Source organism: Xenopus laevis, chromosome 8L, assembly GCF_017654675.1.
Source record: "Xenopus laevis strain J_2021 chromosome 8L, Xenopus_laevis_v10.1, whole genome shotgun sequence".
Taxonomy (NCBI): Eukaryota; Metazoa; Chordata; class Amphibia; order Anura; family Pipidae; genus Xenopus; species Xenopus laevis.
The window spans coordinates 38,294,430-38,321,453 of NC_054385.1; the positions used below are offsets into that span (position 1 = coordinate 38,294,430).

The 27,024-nt window shown below is 40.7% G+C and overlaps 1 protein-coding gene across 2 annotated transcripts in view; it reads right to left on the minus strand.

The window, feature by feature from the left end:
* Positions 1-24,202, minus strand: part of LOC108698377 (wiskott-Aldrich syndrome protein family member 3) — a 45,105-nt gene extending 20,903 nt beyond the window's left edge. For both annotated transcript variants that reach the window (XM_018229810.2, XM_018229809.2), the window contains exons 1-2: positions 24,067-24,202; positions 2,299-2,472 (exon numbers count right to left, since the gene is read on the minus strand). In XM_018229810.2, coding sequence (XP_018085299.1) covers positions 2,299-2,431 — 133 coding nt within the window. In that variant the 5' untranslated portion in view covers positions 2,432-2,472; positions 24,067-24,202. The remainder of the gene's footprint in view (positions 1-2,298; positions 2,473-24,066) is intronic.
* Positions 24,203-27,024: the final 2,822 nt, after the last annotated feature.

The window sequence follows — 27,024 nt, forward strand, 5'->3', positions numbered from 1 at the left end:
AGCAATAAGAAGAGCTATACCTCACCCCTTTTTGCTCAGAAAGTTGTATCAATAATGGCAGGATAATACAAAGTCAGCCCCCCCCAACTCCCCACACACCTTTAGTTATGGTTGGGTTTCTCTTTGCACATTTCTAACTGCGCAGCACTAGAAATATCTCACTGCTGTATATATTTAAACTGTGACTAATTCCGTGAATCATAGATGGTTTTCATTCCGGCTCTCCAGTGACACCTAGTGACAATTTTTAATATCCTCAAGTACACATCCTCAAGATTACAGACATATCCCCATATGTAATAAAAGGCGCTCAATTTGCCCAGGAGCAGTAACCCATAGCAACCAATAAGATGTTTGCATTTAAACAGGTGACCAGGAAATTCTACCAGCTGATTGGTTGGTATGGGTTACCGCTACGGGGCAAACTTAGTGCCTTTTATTACATAACCCCCTCATTTAAAAACACTGGCCAAATTTGCACCTGGGCAGTTACCCAAAGCAACCAATCAGTGATTAGCTTTTTTCAGCCAGCTGCAGGGTGAGCACTGAAAGCAATCATCTGATTGGTTGCCATGGGTTACAGCCCAAGAGCAAATTTGCCCACTGTTTATAAATGACCTCCAATAATGTGTTTTTTTTGTCCTGAAAATATCTATAAGTTTTATAAAGATACAAGGCTGCAGGTGACTTGTAATATCCTTATATTTAACAGTAGTTGTTCATCATCTCAGTATAATAGGGATCATTTTCCAAAGCCCCAGGGGTAAGTGCAAGTGCACTAAGGAGCACCAAAAATGTGCCAATGAACTTACGTGCTGCACTCTGGGCAATCGATTCTGCATACTATGCCCTGTACATTTTCTTTCCAAATCAAAATATAACACAGGGTGGAGAAAATTAGTTGCAGCTCACCAGTGTTGTCAGACCATTGTACCAAGGACCAGCGCAGGACCACTAGATGCCAGGGGTTTCTAGACGAAATTGGCCACTGACATTTCAGTTTGTTTGCCTCCTTTCTGCTGGGCACCTCATATGGTAGGTGCTCCTGATACTTCGTTACCTTATCTCTGTTGAGATTTTGGCCTGTGTCCGACCCTGCTGGATTGCTGCCTGCCCTGAACCATTGCCAGGACTTGTTTAATTTGAATATTTCTTACCAGTCTTCCTTTCTAGCCTGTGTGCCTTACTGCCGTGCCTATACAAGAACCTACATGTTAACCTTCTGCCATGACTTCTTACCCTTACCAGTGCTGCAATAAAGTTAATGGAAACCTTACAGAATGGTTTTCTTTCAGGAATGTAAATATAGAGGAAGCAGACCCTGCGGCTGCAGGGGGGTCCATGAGGTATAGGGGGCCCCATGAGGCCCTAATTCATATACAGTTTCAATAAATATTGGTAAAACAAGTCAACCTCTAAACATTTTGGGGGCCTGAAAAATAATTTTCTGTGGGGCCCAGTAATAACTAGTTACGCTACTGTTTTCTTTCTTTTAGTTAAAAGGGCTGTTCACCTTTGAATTAACTTTTAGTATGACATAGAGTGTGATATTCTGAGACAATTTGCAATTGGTTTTCATTTTTTATTATCTGTGGTTTTTGACTTATTTAGCTTTTTATTCAGCAGCTCTTTAGTTTGCAATTTCAGCAGTCTGGTTGTTAGGGTCCAAATTACCCTAGCTTCCAAGCATTGAAAAAAGACTTGAAAATGAATAGGAGAGGACCTGAATAGATGAGTAATAAGAAGTAGCAGTACAAATGAATTTGTAGCATTACAGAGCATTTGTTTTTTAGATGGGGTCAGTGACCCCCATTTTAAAGCTGGAAAGGGTCAGAAAAAGAAGGCAAATAATTCAAAAACTATAAAGGAAAAAATGAAGTCCAGTTGAAAAGTTGTTTAGAATTGGCCATTCTATATCATAATATTAAGAAATTGAAAGTTTAATTCCTAGTTCTGTTTTTAATTATTCACAACCTAGAATTAAGTTATCTATTCTTCATAAACCAATGAACGAAGACGGTTGTGCAATGCCTATGTGTATATAGTCCCCTGTGCACTGAAATCCAATGTGTACAAAAATAAATCAAAAACCAGCACCAAGGGTCTCGCAATGTCAAAAAACAGTGTATTATCACATAGTATGTACAACCTTGTACCAGCCATTCGATAATATTCTGATGAGGAAATACGTTTTTTTTATTTTGCTCTTGTTGAACATATGGGTATACTGCACCTTTAGCCAATGGACCAAATTGTCATCATATTTGTTAATGAGCCAAGGCCTCTCTGGGTACTTACTAAGGCTGCCGAGCTGTTTGATGATGGCAGCAAGGGTGCTGTTGGTGACACACTCCAATTCACTGGTGACTCCATCTGGCACAATTCCTCGGCATAAATGCCGGGGCTCTATGTTTCTCTTAACTAATGGCATTCTTTTGGATGGGTTGGGCTGGGATAAACATCAATACAAGCCTGAAACAAAAAAAATGAAAGAAAACAATGAGTATTTATATCCAGGACTGAAAGCAAATCTGCCAGCCTTTTGTACCTCAAAACTCTTATTCAGATTTAATACAGTTTTGGAGGGTTTGGGCTAGGCTCCTGTTTCTATTAAAAGCAAACCATAAAGGAGACGGAAAGGCCAAAATTAAACAAGCTTTATGAGAAAGGTATATATAAATACACACTTGAGAAAGGGCCTTTGCAGCCCGAAACATGTCTTGTGGACAAAAATAAAAGCATAATAGCAGACAATTTCTGACTGTGTATGATTCTCAACCTCTTTGAGTTATCTATAAATACACCAATAAACCCTCAAAGTAATGCTGCTCAGAGTCCTCTGTCAAAAGAAACACCACATTTCTTTCCTTCTATTGTGTACACATGGGCTTCTGTATCAGACTTCCTGTTTTCAGCTTAAACCTCCAGGGCTTGGGCTTGAGCATGCTCAGTTTGTTCCTCTCTCCCCCTCCCTCCTCCCAACCCTGCTGTAATCTGAGCCCAGAGCTGTGAGTGAGCAGGGAAAACCTCGGGCAGGAAGTGATGTCACACATGAAACCCCCCCACACACACCAAGCTAATATGGCAGCTGCTATCCTAAACATACAGAGAGCTTAGTTGTTTACTCGGCTATGGTAAAGCATTCTGCAGAATAAATATAGTGTTATAGCTTGCACTATTGTGGCTCATATATTGGCAATAAACTGCTTTGGTAGCTTTCCTTCTCCTTTAAGGCTACAGTCAGCAATGACATTCTTCATAATTATGTGCTTTCTATTTTGAGTCAACAGTTTGGGGAAGGCTCCTGTTTCTGCACAATAAAGTCCCCATGCAATAGGTCTCTAGTGAAAAACCTTCCCAGAATAACAAAAGCTGTGCAGACATGGCAGGACCAATATCAATCCAAATCAATCATATTAAAGGGTTTATTCACCTTTGAGTTAACTTCTAGTATGTGTGTAGAGTGATATTCTGAGCTAATTTGCAATTGGTTTTCATTTTTTATTATTTGTGGGTTTTTGAGTTATTTAGCTTTTTATTCAGCAGCTCTGCAGTTTGCAGTTTCAGCAATCCAGTTGCTAGGGTACAAATTTTCCTAACAAACATGCACTGGTTTGAATAAGAGACTGGGATATGAATAGAAAAGGGGCTGAATAGAAAGTTGCAATAACAATAAATGTGTAGCCGGAAGTCGGAAGAAAAAGGCAAACAATTAACACTCATCCCATTTTTTTTTCCACGGGCTACTCCACATGTGCAGTCAGCTCCTTTTTACAATCTGGTCTGCAAAATTTATGGGCCGATGTATTAATTAGCGTTTTCTTTATGAGCAGTACCAATGCATACAACTTGTTAAAAATATAACGAGCGCTGCCGATCAATAACACCCACTGGTAATGACTGCGTTTGATGGCTTAAAGGAGCCAAACATTCTGACAAAGTGAAAGACCTATCTGCTTTGATATATGAGACACCTTGTTAAAACTCTCAGTCTTGATTCCCCAGCTGATCTTGAATAAATCTGCTTTTCAAATAAAATCTTCCCTTTTCCCCCTTAGTACAATAATGTCCCATTTAATTCCACTGCCCACTCCTTAACGTTCAATATTTTTGTCTGCACAACGAGCACTTCTGTTCTGTTCCACCTCTCCATTGATCCGTTCTCATAAAAAAACAATTTATTACCTTCCCAGTATAGTCTGCTTCTAAATATTTTCCTAGGAAAATAATGTATTAATTAACATGAAAATTGCAAGCCCTTAATCATAATCATTTACTTACTCAATTAATTGGCCATTTATGATGGTGAGTACAGTACAGAACTATTGGAAGACGTTATTAATCTGAATTGTGAAAACATACAATCATTTTTGTTCTTGTATAGGCAAGTATTATCCATCCATTCTGTCTAGGTTTAAGACTGAGATTTAAATGATATTTATCGCAGACACTTTAGATTGCAAGCTCTTGTGAGCATGGTCCTCCAATCTTCCTGTTTCGTTTGCAACCATATACGGTAATCATTCTGCAGTGATAATGATGATGGTGAGATCCTTCTGTCGCAGCAAACCTTATCATATAATGCTTTTCGCTTTCTCAAAACTTGAGAACATAAAAATCAAGGTCGAAGCAGGTAAGATTTTGATTGCGGAGCCGGATCAATACGATTTTCATTAGTAGCGGCCCCCAATTAAAGGAGAAGGAAAGTCAAGCTAAGATATAATTAATCCTTATTGGAAGCAAAACCAGGTTTATTTAATGTTTACATGATTTTCTAGTAGACTTAAGGTATAGAGATCTAAATTACGGAAAGATCCCAAGTCCCAAGCATTCTGGGTAACAAGAGTAGTTCACCTTCAAGTTAATTTTTTTGTATGTTATAGAATGTCCAATTCTAAGCAACTTTTCAATTGGTCTTCATTATTTTTTTTTTTTACAGTTTATGAATTATTTGCCTTCTTTCTAGCTTTCAAAAGAGGGTCACGTCTAAAAACAAATGTTCTGTAATGCTACACATTTATTGTTATTGCTGCTTTTTATTACTCATCTTTCTTTTCCGACCCTCCCCTATTAATATTCCATTTTCTCATTTAAATCAATGCATGGTTGCTAGGGTAATCTGGGCCCTAGCCACTAGATTGCTGACATGCTGCTGGAATGCTGCTGGATACAAAGCTAAATAAGTCAACAACCACAAATAATAAAAAATGAAAACCAATTGCAAATAGTCTCAGAATATCACGCTCTACATCTACATAGTAGAAGTTATCTCAAAGGTGAAAGTATCAAGACGGTAGCAGTTTTTATGTGACGGCAGATGCAGCAGCAGCTCCAGTGGGCAATGCGCAGAACTCAGCATCTCCGCCAGCCATCTCTATGGAAACACTGCGAGTAGACAGTCCCTACAGGGAGCTGTGCAACTGATTTTCAGCGTCCTTTTAATTATAGCGCAAGAAGCTCACATGGCTCCAAGCACAGGCACATTAAGCGTGAGTCACACAGGCCACTTGCCTTAAAGAGCATTGGGAGGTGCTGCAAGGAGTTCCAGCTGCAAAATCACTGTATTGATGTACAATTGAGTCAATAACTGCAGAAAAGGGCAACATTGCCATTAATTGCAAATGAGTCACGAGCCTTTTGATCATAGCAATGACCAAACCCACCCAGTGTGCCAGCAGTCTCAAATAGGAGTCATTTATCACAATATCAATTAGCGGAAAGGTGGGTGTTGGTATTACTGCACCCCTTTTGCATCTGCCATTTTTATCGATTAGAAATAAATGAACATGAAGGAATTGATCAATCAGTGTAGCCAGAAGTGTGTTGTACATACCGTAGTTATTTTCAGTTTAGGCAGTAAGTGGCGGTATTGCAACAATAGTTGCGAGTCCCTCCAAAAACAGTCAAGATTATTAAAAAAATGCTAAATTATTTATTAGGACATAGTAAAAAATAGCCTAACACGTTTCATGCCTGTTAGGGCGCTTACTCATAGGCTAATGGGCATACCCCTGTACAGCCCTTATATAGGGGTATGACCAATCAAAACAACATACATCACAGCCAATCACCAAATGAGTAATTACCAATTTACCCATTTGGATACCTATTTACATACAGGCTTATCACATTGGGTTACAAAAGAACCAACATTAAAAACATGTCCCAATGAAATGTACAATACAAGGGTACAAAAGAATTTTAGACATAAAATTACATTGGATAAGTATGTGGTATTGCAAGAAAAGTTTTTTTTAAAATGTCTTATATTTTCAAGCTACTAAGGGAACTTTTACTGTCAACAAGTGGCAGTAACCCTTTAACGTTGGATTTGTTTATTGTTCCTCTTAGCTGTTTCTTATTTGGGGGGTGGGGGGCTCCTAGGCCCTGTAAGCTATATAAGTTGGTGGAGAGGGAGAAGGCCTAATTAAAGGGATGGTTCTCGTTTAAGTTAACTTTTAGTATGCTATAGAATGGCAAATTCTAAGCATCTTTTCAATTGGTCTTCATTATTTATTTTCATAGTATTTTAATTATTTGCCTTCTCCTTCTGAAGCTTTCCCAGCTTTTAAATGGGGGTCATTAACCCCATCTAAATAACAATTGCTTTGCAAGGCTACAACTGTATTGTTATTGCTACTTCTTATTACTATTCTTTCTATTCAGGTTTCTCCTATTCAGATCCCAGTCTTTTATTCAAATCAATGCATGGTTGCTAGCAGGGGCGATGCGCCAATGAGGCAAGTACCCACTAGGTACCAGGGGCGGCAAAAATACTTTTGGCTCCTGGTACTTTATGAGCTGAATTTCCTGTTTTCAAACCAGAAATTCGGCTCTTCTAGCGCAGAGAGAGCAATTATGCTCACTGTACTAGCGTTCTGGCCCTCTCCGCCGCCCTCGTGGAGCCCCCAGACCCCCTCCGTCGTGAAAAAAGGTGAATGACTGGGGGAGGGGGCAGCAGCAACAGCAAGATGCCTCAGGCAGTGGAGGGACCAGGATCGCCCCTGGTTGCTAGGGTAATTTGGACCCTAGCAACCAGATTGTTAAAATTGCAAACTAGAGAGCTACTGAATAAAAAGCAAAAAACCACAAATAATAAAAAATTAAAACCAATTGCAAATTGTCTCAGAATATCACTCTCTACGTCTAAACGTTAACTCAAAGGTCAACTACCCGTTTAAGCTTATGGTTGGACACCAGAAGTAGATTCTTGTGTTTCTCTGGGAAGATGGCCCTGCATATGATGTATACAGCTATCAGGTAGGTAAGTCCTGCTAAAGCTCAATCTCAGTGTTGGAAGGCAGTTGGGTTAGTTAGAAAGTAGAGTGTAGAAGTTAGTGATCCTGGCTAATAGGTTGCCAGTTAGGGAAGTTCATTGCGTAGGTTTAGGCTAACTCCTGGGAATGTGAAATGTTGCCAGTGTGCCAAGTGGTTTGCACATGACAGAGGGTAAGTGGGGGCCAGCTGGTGGGGGGGTCACTGTGTGCTTTCCAGCTACTTTGCTATGAGGCTGGACAAGGCAGAGAGAAGTGGGACTGGGAGCTGAGTAACAATTGGGGCACATACCTGCTAGTGCAAACATGTGTACAACAACTGTAAATGTGTGAACTGCATCTCAAGCAGGACTTTCAGTTATAAGTCCTAAAAAATTCTACTTTATAGAAACTTATGGGTACATGCTTGAAGACAATGGTAGTGGTGTATCAGGCAGATTAAACCCCCAATATTCATGTAGTATAATTGTCTTGAACTCTCTAGGCAACAATAAGAGTTGACAAATATTTTCTTTTGGTAGCCCCTTATCAACATGGAAAGACCTTTACAACACTGTGCCAGTATCACAAGGGTCTGGACTGAGAATTAAAATAGACCCTGGCATTTCAGGTACACAGATGCCCAAACAGACAATTAAATAGTGACTTTCTATGGCACCTTATAGCAGCCCCTCTGGCATTTGGCAGAACCCACAGATTGCCAGTCCGGGCCTGGTACCATACAATGGATTGTGGTAATTATGACGAGCCTGCTCTTTAGGAACCACAGTACACCTTCTCCCAAAACTGCACATATGTACAATAGACACAGAGCTCCCAGAGCTCAACTGTCACTCCAGGCTGGGACATGGTTGTTGGTTCAATAATGGCTGCTCCTAGGCATGTATAACCATAGAAACCTTGTATAAACCATAAGCACAATGCAGAGAGGTGATTAGTGCAAGAATGCAAGCACAGTCCGGAGATTCAGAAGGCAAAATAGGACTGTAATGTACAACAATGTCCTGTAGAACCCCCACTATATAGGATATTCACTGCTCATTCCCACAGCTGCTTAAGCCGTGATTATGCATGGCTCTCATACGATCAAGTGATGCTGTTACTGGGATTATTGTAGCTGTAGACAGTGGCTCCATTGCCAATGTTAGGGGCACAAGTGCTGGAGCGCGACATGAGGGCATGGTTGTAACCCTATAGGACAGAGGGCACTTATGTCTGTGCTACTGGCAGCTTTTTAATCCAGTGCAAAAGGCAAGGTAGCCCTGTACTTAACCACTTGCCATAAGCAGGCATCACAGACAGGGCTCTAGGGTGTCGATTCTGCTGAAACAAACTCTGTCTGTGTGTCAGTTATCAGTTCCCTCTTGTGCCTGTGACCACATGATAAAAGAACTGGCATCTCAGGAAGAGCTGCAGTCGAGTGATTCAATTTCCACCCACTACCAAGCTATTAGCAAGAATACAAAGAAACAAAACCACTTTCTACTTCCTGTACAATAGCGTTGCCCTTTCTAATTCCCACAGTCACCCAATAATAGTACTATTCTACTACAGGTATGGGACTTGTTATCCAGAATGCTTGGGGCCTGGGGTTTTCCAGATAACGGGCTCAGATTACAGCAGGGATAGGGAAGGGAGGGGTGGAAAGGGAGGGGGAGACGAGCAAACTGAGCATGCTCAAGCCCTAGTCCCGGAGGTTTAAGCTGAAGGCAGGAAGTTTGATACAGAAGCCCATGTGTACACAATAGAAGGAAAGAAATGTGGTGTTTCTTTTGACAAACTGAGAACTACTTTAAAGGTTTACTGGTGTATTTATATAGACTTGTCACTTAATTTTAGCCTTTCCTTCTCCTTTAAGTCTACTAGAAAATCATGAAAACATAAAATAAACCCAATAGGCTGGTTTTCTTTCCAATAAGGATCAATTATACGTTAGTTTGGGTCCAGGTACTGTTTTATTATTACAGAGAAAAAGGAAATCATTTAAAAAATGTTGGATTATTTAAATAAAATGCTGTCTGCGGTAGATGGCCTTTCCGTAATTCTGAACTTTCTGGATAATGGGTTTCTGGATAACTGATCCGATACCTATACTACATGGAACCCGTATATGGAACATCAGCTGTTACGGAACTGCAAAAATTTGCATTACCACTTTGGCTCTGCCACATTAATATTGCACTTTCTACACCAATACATTTGGGCTGTGGGCTTCTTCTAGTGCTTCACACAGAAGACAATTAGAAGAGACCTGCAGAGATCCCTAAGTGCCACCATCAGTCTGGCTGACCAGGAGCAGCCCACTCTAATACAGCCTACCATTCCCAGCTGATCATGCCCCCCTCTTTAACCCTAATGTGTATTTACCCAAAAGCATATACCTGGACAATGTGCTCCCATTAAATTCGAAATGTGCCATATTGAGGATTTTCCTAAAACTGACTCTTTGTCCCCTACCTTATTTACAACTGCAAGGTAAACCATCCTTTCCAGTGCTATGTTAGTCACCTCCTTATTACATCACATATTGGAATTACTGTGTAAGTCTTACCTATTAATAATATTACATAATATAATCAGACTTCAGAATGGCAGAGATAATGCAGAGGTTAAGAAAAATACAGTAGAACTCCAGTTTTTAGTTACCCAGGGATGGCATCAAAACCGTGTAAATTCCGAATATAATTTGGGGGTGCTGCTTGCCTGTATGGGACCACGAATAAATATGCATCAATTACAGGCTCTTATAATAAACCAATAATAGTCAAATACAAACAGGCAGGATAATTATTGTTTGATCTTCTTGACATAAATACTATTATTGTGAATGTTGCTTTAAGAATCTATCTCTTTTTTTGGAGAACTAAATATAAAATATGCTGAAGAATGCAGTGAGTTGTAGTCTGGCAACATTAGGGTAGAGCAGCACTGCTATACAAGGTACAGGTATGAATATCCAGAATGCCCAGGACCTGGGGTATACCATGTAAATATTAAATAAACCCAATAGGCTGGTTTTGCTTCTAATAAGGATTCATTTATATCTTAGTTTGGATCAAGTACAAGCGACTGTTTCATTATTACAGAGAAAAGGGAAATCATTTTTAAAAATTTGGATTATTTGGGAGATGGCCTTTCTGGAATTTGGAGTTTTCTGGATAATGGGTTTCTGAATAACAGATCCCATGCCTGTCTCCTTTAAACTGCATTCCCAGAGGAAGCATAAGCAAATTTCAGGCTAACTACTCCAATATGCAAGTCCAATTCCGTGTTTGATACATCTGGTCCCAGACATAAGGTGGTGCGCGGAGCATATGCTTGTATGAAGGAATGTGCTTTGTGTTATATGAGGAACAGCTGTTGCTGTGGAGCAGGAGAGAAAGTGTGCTGCCCGCTAGACACCATGGTTTCATTTCAGGGTTTAATTAGCACCAAGAACGGCAGCATTTTTTTTACGCATTCTTTGTGCTGCCAGAAAGCTGTTTTCCCAATAAACGATTTTTACTGCTTATTTCAGGAAAAAAAGGGTTCCTTCTCAAATTGTCCAGATTATCAGACTGCGGAGTCAGAAAAGCTTATAATAATCACTATGCGCATTAAAGGGGTGGTCCTTCTTCAAGTTAACTTTTAAGTAAGTTATAGAATGGCCAATTATAAGCAATTTTTCAATTGGTCTCCACTATTTGTTTTTTAATTATTTGACTTTTCTTCTGACTCTAGTAAACTGAACAAACGCTCTGTACAGCTACACGTTTATTGTTATTGCTACTTATTATTACTCATCTTTCTATTCAGACCTCTCCTATTCATAGTCCTGCCTCCTATTCAAATCAATGCAGGGTTTCTAGGGTAATTTGGACCCTAGCAACCAGATTGCTGATATAGCAATCCGAAGAGCTGCTGAATAAAAAGCTAAATATCTCAAAAAATACAAATAATGAAAAATGAAAACCAAATGCAAATTGTCTCACAATATCACTCTCTACATCATAAAAGTTAACTTACAGGTGAACAACCCCTTTAATAACAAGGGTACAAACCATATATTTAGTACAATTATCTTCCATCTTTAAAACAGAAGAGCAAATTTTATTTTTTACGTAGAAACCGGCATTGTGAAAAGAAAAGCCCCATTTAGGTCGCTTCAGTCATTGGTTTCCATGGAGAATGATTACATTTTATTCTGCAATGAGAAGCACTATGGAAACTCTGACTGATATGTATATAAGAGAAAACAATAGGCTTTGGCAGAGAGAGAGAGAGAGAGAGAGAGGAAAGGTAGCAGAGATGGTTCAGCTCTGTGCTGGGCTATGGGAAGGGAATCCCAATCATTCAGCAGACTGGCAGCTCAATCATTTTTTCTAATCTCAGCAATAGAGTTTCCAAACTCAATGACTAATCGAGTGGCGTAACTAGATCTCTAATAAAAATCAATGCATGGTTGCTGGGGTAATTTGGACCCTAGCAATCATATTGCTGAAATTGCAAACTGGAGAGCTGCTGAATAAAAAGCTAAATAACCACACATAATAAAAAAAGAAAACCAATCGCAAATTGTCTCACAATATCAGTCTCTACATCATATTAAAAGTTAAATTGAAGGTGAACAACCCCGTTAATTAGGGCTTCATGGGGCCTCTATACCTCCTGTGCCGCAGGGTCTGCTTTCTCTGTAGTTTTGTCCATGGACTAAACGTTTAATAGGATAACAAGTCCTACACATCGCTTTCCTCCCTGTAGAGGCACCCAGCTTTTCATCCCAAATCCCTTGACAGGGAGATCTTGCTATCATTAGTGACAGGGGTTACAAGAGCTGGGGCGTAACTACAGAAGAAGCAGACCCTGCGGCTGCAGGGGAGCCCAGGAGGTATAGAGGGCCCCATGAAGCACAAATACAACAGGGCCTCCTGCAACTAAAGGGTTTGCTTCCCTGATCATCACACTAAAGACCCATTGCACTGGTATATTGTAGGAGCTGTAAATGTTTCTTAACTGTCAATAAATGTTTTTTTACAATCATTATTTTCTATTGGACAGGGAATCAAGGCCATGGTCAGATACAGTAAATGATGGAACAGTATTGCCATCGGCCACTGAGCGGGTGTTTTTTTGCTTAATCCCCTGTCCTGTTTGGTGTAAGATATTAGCAGTCTAATAAAAAGAGTTTTAAATAACCTTCCTGAGATGACAAAAAACATGTCAGACATCTCTTCTCTCCTTACTAAGCAGAGCAACATCACAGGGAAATTCACTTTTAGGGCAGAGACACACGTGGAGATTTGGGGAGATTTAGTCGCCCGGTGACAAATCGCCTCTTGTGCAGGCGACTAATCTCCCCGAACTGCTTGCAAAGCCGGCAGGAAGGCACTCTGAGCGATTTGTTTTCCGAAGTAGCCCGAAGTTTCCTCTTGAGGCAACTTCGGAAAATAAAGTGATCTGAGTGCCATCCCGCTGGCGATTTACATTCTAGATTAGTTGCCCGAAGGAGAGGTGATTTGTCCCCAGGCGACTAATCTCCCGGAATCTCCACGTGTGTCTCTGCCCTAAGGGCAGGGGCACACAAAGCTACTGGGGGAGAATTAGTCAATCGCTTCTTCTTCTTCAGCCGACTAATCTCCCCAAACTGCCTCCCACCGACTAGAATCTAAATCGTCGGCGGAATGGCACTTGAAGCACTTCGTTTTCCTCACGAGGAAACTTCAGGCGAATTCGGAAAACAAAACCCATCCCGCCAATGATTTAGAGTCCCATCCCGCCAATGATTTAGATTCTAGCCAGCAGCGAGGCAGTTCGGGGAGATAAGTCGCCAGAAGAAGAATCGGTTTGTCAACTAATCTCCCCCAGTAGCTTTGTGTGCCCCTGTCCTTAGCCAACTTTAGTGACAGATGGCCAGAAAGACCAGCAGGTGGCGATGTTTCAAACTGATTATATTCGTGCTTTAAAATTGATAATATCTTGAAAACTAGAAAACAATTAATTCATGTAAATTGAAAAGCGCTTAGAAGCCTGCTCTAAGCAGTTTTACAATAATATGAGGGTTTGCATCTTCTTTAAAAGAGCACTGGCAATATGTATCCTTTTTAATGTGTGCACATTCACCTCGCTGGGATGTCAGTATCACAGCTATAAGTAGTATATCATCCACACTTCTCACTAGGAGGTTTGGAAGCAGTTCAACACATATTAGCAGAGTTATTAAGAAGCATTAACAGTGTGTGTATTGATTTCTTCCCCTGGTGCTATGTCCCTGCACTGCTCTCGCTCGCTACATCTCTCAGCCAATACTGCCTGGAAGCGTGCCATTCTGTAGGATAAAAGCCATTTCACGTATAAAGGGCCTTCCCAGTGTGGGATACTGTTAAGTCAGCAGTTTACACCGGAAGGAGCAAGGGAAATAGGCAGCAATGATGGACAGGTGAACTAATAGAATAGAGATCTGGTTTCCAGCACAATGTGGGACATAGAAATGAATGTATAAGGAACTGTTACAACACAGGTCCCCAAACCTTTCTATAAACTATATAAACTGCTTGCTTATATCTATATCTATATAACTTGACTTTATAACGTGCTGACACAAATTCTGGAAAATTGTTCTGTTTAAAGCAGTAGTTCACCTTCAAATTCACTTCGAATATAATGTAGATAGTGATATTCTGAGACAATTTGCAGTAGGTTTTCATGTTTTATTTTTTGTGGTTTTTGAGATATTTAGCTTTTTATTCAGCAGCTCTCCGGCTTGCAATTTCAGCAATCCAGTTGCTAGGGTCCAAGTTACCCTAGCAACCATGCACTGATTGGAATAAGAGACTGGGATGTGAATAGGAGAGGGCTTGAATAGAAAGAGAAGTAATAAAAAGTGGAAAAAAAATGAAGGCCAATTGAAAAGTTGCTAAGAATTAGCTATTCTATAACATACTAAAAGTTAACTTGAAGGCAAGGGTTGTCTGGGGCAGCCCCTATTAATAACATTGGCATCAAGCATCGTTGTTTTCGGGCCAGGCTGGTAAAATACTAGTCAGGTGGCAGATCTATACATGAGATCAAGGGGACACCCATTTGCCAACCCTCAGGCCAAGCCTCATAAATAGAGTGCTGCTGAATCCAAACGCCACTGCATTCACAAGTGTTCCAGTTTTAGTGCTTAATTCTGGACCTGCAAAGGCACATGGCAACAAATAAAGGCCCGGTATTTCCAGCTCTTATAGAAGTTTATAGACTACATTCCTGCCTGATACAAGATACAACAGACAGTGATCCAAGCCTGCTTTTATTCAAATCTCACTTGCACAATCAAGAAAATGTGTTGCTGCTGGATCTAATAGTCAATCCAATAACAATGCCTATATCCTTACACTGTCGCTGCAGATGAACCAAGGTATCGGATCCCTTGAAATTGGATCTCCTTTTTAAAACTGATTTTCTTTTATCTATATTAATAATAAAAACTGTACTGGTATGGGATTTGTTATGCAGACCAGCCCGGACTGGCAATCTGTGGGTTCTGGCAAATGCCAGAGGGGCTGCTATTAGGTGCCATAGAAAGTCAGTATTTAGAGGGCTGTTTGGGCCTCTCTGTGGGCTGATTGGGCCTCTGTGTAACTGAAATGCCAGGGCCTATTTTAATTCTCAGTCTGGACCTAGCAGCAGAAACCTGCTATCCAGGCAGTCCCCAATTACGGGAAGGCCCTTTCCCATAGACTCCATTTTAATCAAATAATTCTGATTTGTAAAACTGATTTCCTTTTTATCTGTAATAAAAAAAGTACCTTGTACTTGATCCCAACTAAGATATAATTAATCCTTATTGGAGGCAAAAGAATCCTATCGGGTTTATTTAATGTTTAATTGATTTTTTAGTAAACTTAAAGGGATACTGTCATGGGAAAAAACATTTTTTTCAAAATGAATCAGTTAATAGTGCTGCTCCAGCAGAATTCTGCACTGAAATCCATTTCTCAAAAGAGCAAACAGATTTTTTTTATATTCAATTTTGAAATCTGACATGGGGCTAGACATTTTGTCAATTTCCCAGCTGCCCCAAGTCATGTGACTTGTGCTCTGATAAACTTCAATCACTCTTTACTGCTGTACTGCAAGTTGGAGTGATATCACCCCCCTCCCTTTTCCCCCCCAGCAGCCAAACAAAAGAACAATGGGAAGGTAACCAGATAACAGCTCCCTAACACAAGATTACAGCTGCCTGGAAGATCTGAGAACAGCACTCAATAGTAAAAACCCATGTCCCACTGAGACACATTCAGTTACATTGAGAAGGAAAAACAGCAGCCTGCCAGAAAGCATTTCTCTCCTAAAGTGCAGGCACAAGTCACATGACCAGGGGCAGCTGGGAAATTGACAAAATGTCTAGCCCCATGTCAGATTTCAAAATTAAATATAAAAAAATCTGTTTGCTCTTTTGAGAAATGGATTTCAGTGCAGAATTCTGCTGGAGCAGCACTATTAACTGATTTAGTTTGAAAAAATTTTTTTTTCCCATGACAGTATCCCTTTAAGGTATAGGGGTCAAAATTACAGAGAGTCTCCTTATCTGGAAAACCCCTGGTCCCAAACATTCTGCATAACAGGTCCCATGCCTGTATTAATACTGCATCTTAACGTGTCTAATTAAGAATAGGGTAAGTACATTTTTAATCCAAAATGGATATGTACCCAACAAGTATCTCTACACTGTAGTCTCCCAACAGGCTTGTCCCTCAACAAAGACACCAAGGGGGATGTAAGAAAAGTCAAGAGTATAATAAATATGGCCACTGCAAACAATTTATTTATTTTATGACTTTTATAACATTTTCACAAACATCTCCCTTATTTTCTATGGAAGGTTCCTGTAAAAAAGTTGCATCGACTGGATACCGCGCTGGAAACGTGTATTGGATTTGTAACAACGAAAGAAGAAGCCGCTCAAGGGTGGAATGACTTGTCTCCCATTTGTTGCTTATGTTACACGGTGAAACCTATCTAAATGTAATCTCCTGGAAAACCATGCGGAAAATTCACAGAACTCACCTCTCTGCGTTAATACTAAATTGATTTCCTAACAGAAATTAGCCACCTCAGCTGTTCTTTTGTCAAATTAGCTAAAGAAATAAAGTAATAAACAGGTACGGGATCCGTTATCCGGAAACCCGTTATCCGAAAAGCTCAGAATTATAGGAAGTTCATGTTCCATACACTCCTTTTTTAATCAAATAATTCACATTTTTTAAAAATGATTTCCTTTTTCTCTGTAATAATAAAACAGTAGCTTGTACTTGATCCCAGCTAAAATAGAATTAATCCTTATTGGAAGCAAAACCAACCTATTGGGTTTATTTAATGTTTACATGATTTTCTAGTAGACTTAAGATACGGAGATCCAAATTATGGAAAGACTCCTTATCTAAGTTATGGTCCAGAGCATTCTGGATAACAGGTCCCATACCTGTAAACATTTTGTGAAGCCATGTGAAGAATAATGCTATATTTCTGTTTAAAATAACCTGCTTTGTTTAGCAAACAAATGCCTACAGCTTACTTTATTTTTTCTTTAAAAAAAAAGTTTTTTTGCAATGGTGTTTACCATCTCATGGGCGTTGCATGTCATAATTTTGCTCCAGTATAATAACCCCTAGCAAGCAAAGAGATATATCCTCTCAAAAGTAGTTGAAATGAGTAACTCCATTTGAAACAAACTCTCAGTCGCTTATTACATTAAAGGGGACACGTCACCCAAAAAAATTATTACAAATCCTATTTTATCCTGTTAGTCAAGCAAAATTAACTTTAATTGCACTATATCAGTTATTTGAAACTTGTTTCCTTCAGTCTGGGAACTTATTATTATAGCAAGCAGGCAGGAGCCATTTTGGGGACATTATTATTAAAGGTGGCCATACACAGAGCGATGGCGATGTTGCCAAATGAGCGGATCTCTCCCTGATATGCCCACATTGATGTGGACAATATAGGGCTAATCCGATCATGGGCCCTAGGGATCAGAATTCTGATTGGATCAGAATAGAAGAAATACGGGCGGTTTTGCAGGACCGCATCAATGAACAGATGGCCCCACACACAGGCCAATAAGCTGCCGACTCGGTCATCTCAAAGTCTTGTCTGTGCAACAGAATGGGGGAACCTTGTGTTCATCCCCATGTCCTGGTTACACAGTTAAATAGTGAAGAGAGAGGGGGAATGTGGGGAGTGCAGTGACATCTAGGAAGTGCTGAATGGAAAGTGAAAGTAATTGCCTGCACTGTCTCTATGTGGCAGGTAATATTCGATTGACAGATGAAGTTTTGAAATGCATTTACAATGGCTATGAACGCTTAGATAACAAAAAAGAATTTGGATTTGATGTTTAATTTGAAGATGACTTTTATTATACAGCTTTGTATATCTGTGTGACAGGCCCCCTTTCAACCCAAAATTCTAACAAAGTACAATAATTATTAAAGGACAATGAAAGTGTAGAAATAGCCGTAGGGCTCCTGCACAGAACCCTCTCTCCCTAAATGCACAAAGGACTACCTCCCATTAAGACCCTTATCCCTTGCACCTCTTCTGAAAATGCCTACCAGGAGTATGCACACTTGAAGGGTCCGTTACCACGCAGAATGCAATGTGCAAAGTGCAAGAAAAGACTGCAATCAGCAATCATGTTTGCAAGTTGCATACTGTATTTCTATTTCTACAGGCAGCACTTTCCATTTCTGATCAGTGGGAAGCACACTTTCTGCAGGTTGTATTAATGAAAAGAGCTGCTTAGTGAAATACAAAATGTGCACTTCTTCTATTGCTAATTTAAGCGCAGTTAAATAAAATGTAATTACTATTCACTTACATTACTTGCTTCATTATTGGCTACTGCTCCTTTGCAGCAACTGCCGAAATCAAGGAAACAGAAGAATGCTGTTCGCTTTGCTCTGCGCAGCTATAGTTATACAGAAGGGTAGGCTTAAAGGGTAAGTCAACCCCACAATGCTTTACAGCGATTGTACTGAACGTCATGGCCAACAGGCCCTGCCCATGGGGTGCTTACGATCCAATATATATTAGTCGTACAAAATATAGTCACTATTACCGAATGTGAAAATAATAGTTTGTTTCATGCTGTAGAAGCTTCAGTTGAGTCGTAGTTGCACATTTTTTGTCAGTGTAAATGACGCACAAAGCATTATGGGAGGGCAGGGTTGGTTCAGTAAATGCAGACACATCTAAATGTGGTCCTTTTATCAGAATGACTGTGAATAGGATAGAACATGAATGGTAGAGTCTGGGTGGACAGTAGTCCTTTCATAATATACTGTCTAACATAGCTGCGCTGTACAAGATTCCTGTGATGACAGATAATCCATATATCTGTCAGTTCAGCACAACGATTACTGCCCACCCTTTATACCCACACCAGGCCTCTATTGTTCCCTGAACGTCATCACTCCCCCACTTACAGTAAGTACAGTGTACAATGACCCTCGTTTACATAGAGTCTGGCTCAAGCTCTATGAAGTCCAAATAAAGATCTTTTTGAGATGCGGAATTCTATTTCAATGTAACAATGTATTTGACCTTAGAGAAGCTTTCAGAGAAGATGTAAGACATGTACTGTATGTGTCTATAATAAAAGGGGAGGTCCAAAGCAAAAAAAAAAAGGGGAACTCTACCCAAAATCAAAGTATTGATGTGAGAAACTGTCAGTCAAAGCAACTTACATTCCTATATTTTTTTTTATTTTTTTGGTCATGTGTAAGGGTAATTGCAATTGCAGCAGCAGCTCTCCTGTTTGCAAATTCAGCAATCTGGTTGCTAGGGTCCAAATTATCCTAGCAACCATGCACTGATTTGCATAAGAGACTATGAATAGGAGAGGACCTGAAAAGAAAAACCAGTAATAAAATTTAGCAATATAGCAATTAGCAATAGAAGAATAAATCAGTAGCCTTACAGGGCATTTGTTTTTCAGATAGGGTCATTAACTTCTGGAAAGAGTCAGAAGAAGAAAGTAAATAACTAAAAAACTATAAAAAATGAAGACCAATTGAAAGGTTGCTTAAAATTAGCCATTCTATAACATGCTAAACGTTAACTTAAAGGTGAACCACCCCTTTAACTGCAATTAACTTAAAAATTGCTGAAAATGTTGCTCAGAATGACATTTCCTTAAGTTTATGCCAAAATAAAAAACATCTTGATCTCTCTTTTAAGGATACACTGGCAATAAGATATTCTTTACAGTAATCTCAGTATTTATAAGTATTCCGGTGTGGAACCTGCCAGACTGCTTGGTGATAAATAAATAAATATATACTTATTTAGTTCCATTTGCAAAAGCTCCCGTTACCAAACAGCCCTGGGTAATGGATTCCTCTTTATTCCCAATACTTATGCTAGCACAAAGCTCTGACTTTATACAGGTAAGGGTGCATGTTTGGGCCCTGAATGAAAAAGTTCACATGCCACTGTCCACATCACCCTACTCTACATACACTACCTAAACAGATCAATCAGTAGGGGTTATTGGCTACATATTTTAGACCATACCCAAAGCAGTGCAACTTGAATGCAAATAAAAGGGCTTCTAATAGTATCAATAAAATAAAACATATTGCAGAGTTGTTTCCTTACTAGAAAAATCATATAATTACTAATGTCACCAAACTCACATATTTACAAATGTATTTAGCTGGACTGGCAGACCAGTATGTAGGACTGAAGTTTATCAGAGCACAAGTCACATGACTTGGAGCAGCTGGGAAACTGATAATATGTCTAGCGCCATGTCAGATTTCAAAATTAAATATAAAAAAATCGGTTTGCTCTTTTCAGAAACGGATTTCAGTGCAGAATTCTGCTGGAGCAGCACTTTTAACTAATGCATTTCGGGGGAAAAAATTGTTTTCCCATGACAGTATTCCTTTAACCTCTGCATACCATGCAGCTGTATTTAGAGCATGTCTAGAAATCCAATCTCTAATGAGAGACACATTTTGGCACAGTCCTTAGTACCTTGCAGTACTGGGGCCCTTGGTTTGGTTACTGCCAGGACCCTATCTACACAGGCTCCCATAAAGGGCTCCCTTCTGCAGTCCCACACATACCAGCAGTCTTACTCCTGTTTGGGTAATCTCACCTACAGAAATGAAATCTTATGATGAAGGGACAGATGTGAATGATATTCAAGCAATTATATGCCTGCATATAGTAGTAATAAAGAAATGGAGCATCATGTGGCATCCCAAAAAGCCTTGATAGAAGGCTTGCCTTCTGAAAATTTGCTCATTGTGCTTAAAGGATAAGTAAACCTTTAAAATAAGTGAATGTAAATTTGAATAGGGTGCTATTCTAAGCAGTTTTGAAATTTACATTCACAATTTTTTTAATTTATTTATTTATTTTTTATTACAAGATATTAAGGGATACATGTACTGTTAATATGAATGAATTTTGTTATAACAGAATTTTGTTATAACCTGCTGGTCAGTTTCTGACCAGTCTGACCACCAAGTAGTCAAGAAAGTTGTCAGGAGAAAGAAAGAGGCTGCTCTGATGTTCTTCTGCTTAGGAAACATTTGAGAAAAGTTTTACATTTTTTTTCCATAAGAGGCGCTGTTGTAACAAAACTCATTCATATTAACAGTACACGTATTCCTTAATATCTTGGGATAAAAACAAAATAAATAATGACAGTAAATTTCAAAAGTGCTTAGAATAACACAATCGTCAATTTTTCATTCACTGATTTTCAAGGTTTACTTATCCTTTAATAGAAATGACTGGGAGCTACCATACTTTCTTGAAAGACTCTTCATGGGTCCCATTAAAAATTTGGAAGGCAGATAGTACTGCACATGGGTGCCACTAGAACCTTGGAAGGTATATAGGACTGCACATGGGTGCCACTAGAACCTTGGAAGTTATATAAGACTGCACAAGGGTGCCATTAGAAACTTGTAAGCTAGATAGGACTGCACATGGGTGCCACTAGAACCTTGGAAGGCAGATAGTACTGCATATGGGTGTCACTAGGACCTTGGAAGTTATATAAGACTGCACCTGGTTGCCACTAGAACCTTGGAAGCTAGATAGTACTGCACATGGGTGTCACTAGAACCTTGGAAGTTATATAAGACTGCACAAGGGTGCCATTAGAAACTTGGAAATAGATAGGACTGCACATGGGTGCCACTAGAACCTTGGAAGGTAGATAGGACTACACATGGGTGTCACTAGAACCTAGGAAGTTATATAAGACTGCACAAGGGTGCCATTAGAAACTTGGAAAGTAGATAGGACTGCACATGGGTGCCACTAGAACCTTGGAAGGTAGATAATACTGCACATGGGTGCCATTAGAAACTTGGGAGGCAGATAGGACTGCACATGGGTACCATTAGAAACTTGGGAGGTAGAGAGGACTGCACAGGGGTGCCACTAGAACCTTGGACTGTAGAGAGGACTGCACATGGGTGCCACTAGAAACTTGGAGGGCACATAGTTCTGCGCATGGACGCTGCTACAAAATTGCTAATAATCTTTGGGGAAACGTAGTAAAAGTCTCAATGTTTACAACCAGAGCAACCAGCTCAGATACTTACTCTCAAGCAGATGTCCATTAAATGAAACCACTCTCCCCTTGGTTGCTATGGGTTGCTTGTGCTTGTGCAAATGTTGCACCTTGTATTACATTAACCCCTATTTGTGCACCAACAGACTCAGAGCAGCAGTTACTATCAGCAGTAAGCGTCATTGCAAAGGTGGACGTCACAATTAAGTATGTACTAGTGTGTGGTAGGATCATGTGACCCAGAGGAAACAAATAAACACAATATCAGGTTTGTAGTGCATGTTGCATTTGTATAGGGGCAAGTGGCAATGCTAGTTAGATCAGTGCAGTTATGCGGAGGGTTCCCATAACAAACAGAATGGTAAACAGCTGGGGGCTATGGTAAGTTAAGTGGTGCTACAAATCAGGGCACAGTGGAGGGAGCTTTGCAGGCGGAATCTCTCAGAGGTTAGATCTGGTTACAGGAGTAACAGGTGCAGGAAGAATATTGTTCATTCCCAGAACTTCTGGATTTATTAAAGTCTCAGATCAACACCAGACACCCTCTAGCATTCCACAGCAACTCCCAGCATCCTAAGCCAGACAATAATCAACCTGGGTTTATCATCACGGGCTTATTTACAGAAAAATAGCAATACACAGTGGGGGGCTGATTCCTAGTGCAAAGGGCAGTAACCCATAGCAACCAGTCAGCAATCACCTCTATTCAGCCTGCTGTACGTTAGGGAAGGGGAACCAAGTGACTGGTTGCTATGGGTTACTGCACTTGCACACTGTTACAGGCTCCATTTATCCTGACAGTTATATATTAATAATACGTAATATGTTATTATCAGTACGGCTGCCATTCACTCCTCGTATTTCAATGGATAAGATACAACTACTCGCAGCATCCTCGGAAGAGTCTCATGGGTTTCAGGGGGATGCTGGGAGCTGTAAATTACTACAATCCTGACTACATATTTTAGTGCATATGGACGCCCCTCTCGTTAAGGTGGGCATACATGGGCCAATTAAAGGTGCTGATTCAGTCCTTCCAAACCAGACCTGGGGCCAACAGAGGAGCCTGCCTGACTAATATCAGCCCAATTGACCCAGCATGTGGGTGGCCCATATTGGGCTTAGATCCTTACCAAACAAGCAGATCTGGCAGTGCATTGGCAGCTTCATACCTTCACCTTTTCTTGCTTTGCCAATGCCAAACTATTTAATGGGTAAATAGACTACAACTCTCAGCATCCCCTAACTGCCTGGAAACTAGAAGTGTTGGCTGAAGGGCTGCACTGTGAATATGCTTGGATCCTGTATAAGAAGTTATTGGCATTATATGCCCAGGGAGGGTCCATAAGAGCTATTTTTAGGGTGGCACTAGCAGGTACGAACATATGAGGCCAATTATTTTTCACAGGGGCAGTTGTATGCCGCTTAGTAAAGGAATTCCTCTGACCCCCAATAGTTTCTTACTTCACTGTTGAAGAGTTGCAGTGAGTAGAAATGGTGTGTATAGTAAGGCAAGAAGGTCTTGGGTCTGTCCAGTATTCAGCCAGCATCTCCTGTTCCACTACAACTCCCAGTATCCCCTCGCAGCACTGGCAGATGGAGCTCAATAGCAGAATGAGAATTACAGGTTGGACAGTTCTGCTTGTCTAAATCATGGTGCCAATATGTGCTCTAATGATATAATAAAGCAGTTTTATTTCCATCTGGTCTATAGAGAGGCAAGACATTAGAGTACGGGGAATCCCTGGCTTATCTTGAGACCCAACTGGCTGTTGCTCAGACACAGCCCAGAGTCTGATGGCAGCAGCTGACTCACAAATGGCTGCTGGGATATGTAGTCCATCCACATCTGGACTGACACTGGGCATGGAATCAGCGTGCAGAACAGGAAGGGTTCTCACACACATAGAGTGACACGCGTGGGCAGCCACTGGATGTGGGTGTAAACATCAGTCACAACCTGGGAACAACCCCCTTATTATTCAGCCCCTCTTCCCAATCCATATTCCCAGCAGCATCAGCAGCAGCATCCTACCCGGACCCACACAGGACCGAGGACTCCCCCGCCCCCAAGCATTGGTACAACCCAATTACTGCCGAACCCAGCCGGGTACCCTATGCTACTGTACCACGCACCTGTCTATGTGTTCTCTTGCCTCCCAGTCTCAGCCCTCCACTGCTCCACATGAGCGTCACAGCCCCTGTCTCCCTTCCCATGGCTCTTACCTTGGGGTCCGGTGCAAGCGGACATGCAGGAGAGGCTCTGCAGCTCCCTTCACTCTGCAGTGCAGCCAGTGCGCATGCGCGTGCCATCCGCTGCTGGGAGTGGGCTGTGCCATGGGAGGGATGGGGGAGTGTGCTGCTGCTGCTGCTACTGCTGCCCTATGGCTTTAACCCTAGTCCCACCAACACTCTTCTCTGTGGGAGCGTTACAGGGACTGAACCCCCAATTGTATCTAAGCCATCTAGCCAGGGGCGCTCCACCAATGAGGCGAGTTGAGACACTCGCCTCAGGCGGCAGCGCCCCCCTGGTTACCAGGGGCGGCAAAAATGCCGCTCCTGGTAACTAAGAGCCGAATTTCCGGTTTTCAACCCGGAAATTCGGCTCTTCTAGTGCAGAGAGCGCAATTGCGCTCTCTGCACTAGCGTCGTGCAGCGCCCCGACCCCCTCCTGCGCAGAAAATGTGAGCGCCGTGAGGAGGGGTCGGGGCGGCAACGGAAGGCCGCCTCAGGCGGCATAAAGGCGCGGATCGGCGCTGCATCTAGCTGTGCCTTTACCCACTAACTGCCATTAAAGTAACATCTAATGTTCATTTGTAACAATGCTTTATCCACTCACCTGCCACTGTTCATAAACAGTCACACACAACTCACCTGCATTGGGGGGAAATGGAATTTCCCTTTCCTAATGTGTCTGTTTTCATTCTCTGCACCTTTTTGACTCCTGAAATAATGTAGCAGAAGCCAGCTTCATTTTTAGTATGATGTAGAATGATATTCTGAGACCATTTGCAATTGGTTTTCATTTTTTATTATTTGTGGTTTATGAGTTATTTCGTTTTTTGGCTCTCCAGTTTGGAATTTCAGCAATCGGGTTGTCAGGGACCAAATTCCCCTGGCAACCCTGCACTGATTTAAATAAGAGACTGGAATATGAATAGGAGAGGGCCTGCACAGAAAAAAAAACAAAAGTAATAGAAAAGTAGAAATAACAATAAATCTTTAGCCTTATGGAACCTTTTTTTATTTTAGATGGGGTCAACAGCCCCCCATTTGAGCTGGAAAGAGTCATAAGAAAAAGTCAAATAATTAAAAAAAATATATAAAAAAAAATGAAGACCAAAGGGAAAAGTTACCATTCTATAACATACTAAAAGTTAACTTAAAGAGAAACCACCCTTTTAAAGGAGAACTAAAGCTTAAATAAAGAAGACATAATCTAGAAATGTTGTACATTATATTTTGTGCTTCTGTACCAACCCAAGGCAACCACAACCCTTTAACAGTAAAGATCTGTGTCTCCAAAGATGCCCCAGTAGCACCCCATCTTCTTTTCTGCTAATTCACTGCACATGCTCTGTGCTGCTGGCACTTACTGAGTTTTAGGGAACCACTCACAATATACAGTACACATCAGGCCCGTATTTGTATTGAGGCACCCCAGGGCCTGTGTCTAGGGCAGCAGGTTTTGGGGGGCAGCCCTCGGGTGCCTATAAATAATTTTCTTGAAATTAAAAAAACAAATTGCCTGCCTATTCTATGGATTTCCATTGGGAATCCGGTGAAAGAGCTGGGGGGTGAGGGGTAGGGGGCCAGGCTGGTTTGCAGAAGTGATGTCACGAGGGCGCGTGACGTCACTTCCGCGAGGTCCGTGCGTATGATGTCATGTGCACAACATGCTGACATCACACGCACGACACTGGGGCATATTTAGGTCTGATGCCTAGGGCAGCATCGGACCTTAATACAGTCCTGGTATACATAGAATAGAAATGTCAAAATATAAGGCTGATTAGTAATTAATACAGATAATTACTACATGGCAGCACAGAAACCAGTGCAATTAGTGTCAGAATATAATAATCAGTCTGTAGCATCAATTTATATTACAGACAAACCTAATTTTCTGCTTGATAATTAGTGACGACCCCTAAGCTGGTGTTACTGATCCCTGGCATTGATGGCACCTCTAGCTAAAATCCATACAGTGCCCCTCATTAATTCTAACTGAACTAGTACAGAGTCACATCAACAGTGGGTGGTAGGGAACGTGCTGTAAGTTGCAATGGGTTGCACACACATGCTCCTCTCATTGGCTCCTTTGCTTAACAACAATGGCTCAGAGACCAATGCTGAATGAAAAATAAATATATAAAGGCATGGGAGGCCTTATTTGGGAAGCTGTTATCCAGAAAGCTCTGAATTATGGGAAGGCCATCTCCCATAAAGTCCATTTTAAGTAAAGATTTCTTATATTTAAAAATGATTTCCATTTTCTCTGTAATAATAAAACAGTAGCCTGTACTTGATGGTAACTGAGCTGCATGGATCAATATTGGTGTAAAAACAATCCTTTTGGGTTTATTTAATGCTTATATGTTTAAATGCTTTAAACCTTAGGTCCCAAGCATTCTGGATGATATAGATGATATATAGACAGACAGACAGACAGACAGACAGACAGACAGACAGACAGACAGACAGATAGATAGATAGATAGATAGATCAGTTAGAGCACATCTGCTGTAGTCCCACCTTCCACCAAAAGATGGTGTTATAAGGCAACACTTCCATTGCTGATTATGCGTACTAGACATAGATTTTATTTGGACCTATTACAAATGATGACCTTTGAGTTAACTTTTCGTATGATGTAGAGAGTGATATTCTGAGACAATTTGCAGCTGGTTCATCATTTGTTATTATTTGTGTTTTTTTTTAGTTATTTGGCTTTTTATTCAGCAGCTTTCCAGTTTGCAATTTCAGCAATCTGGTTGCTAAGATACAAATTGCCCTAGCAACATAGCAGCATTTAATGGAATACGAGACTGGAATATGAATAGGAGAGGGTAAAAGGAGAAAGATGAGTAATAAAAAGTAGCAATAACAATTAATTTGTAGCCTTGCAGAGTATTTGTTTTAGATGGAGTCAGTGCTCCCCATTTGAAAGCTGGAAAGAGCGAA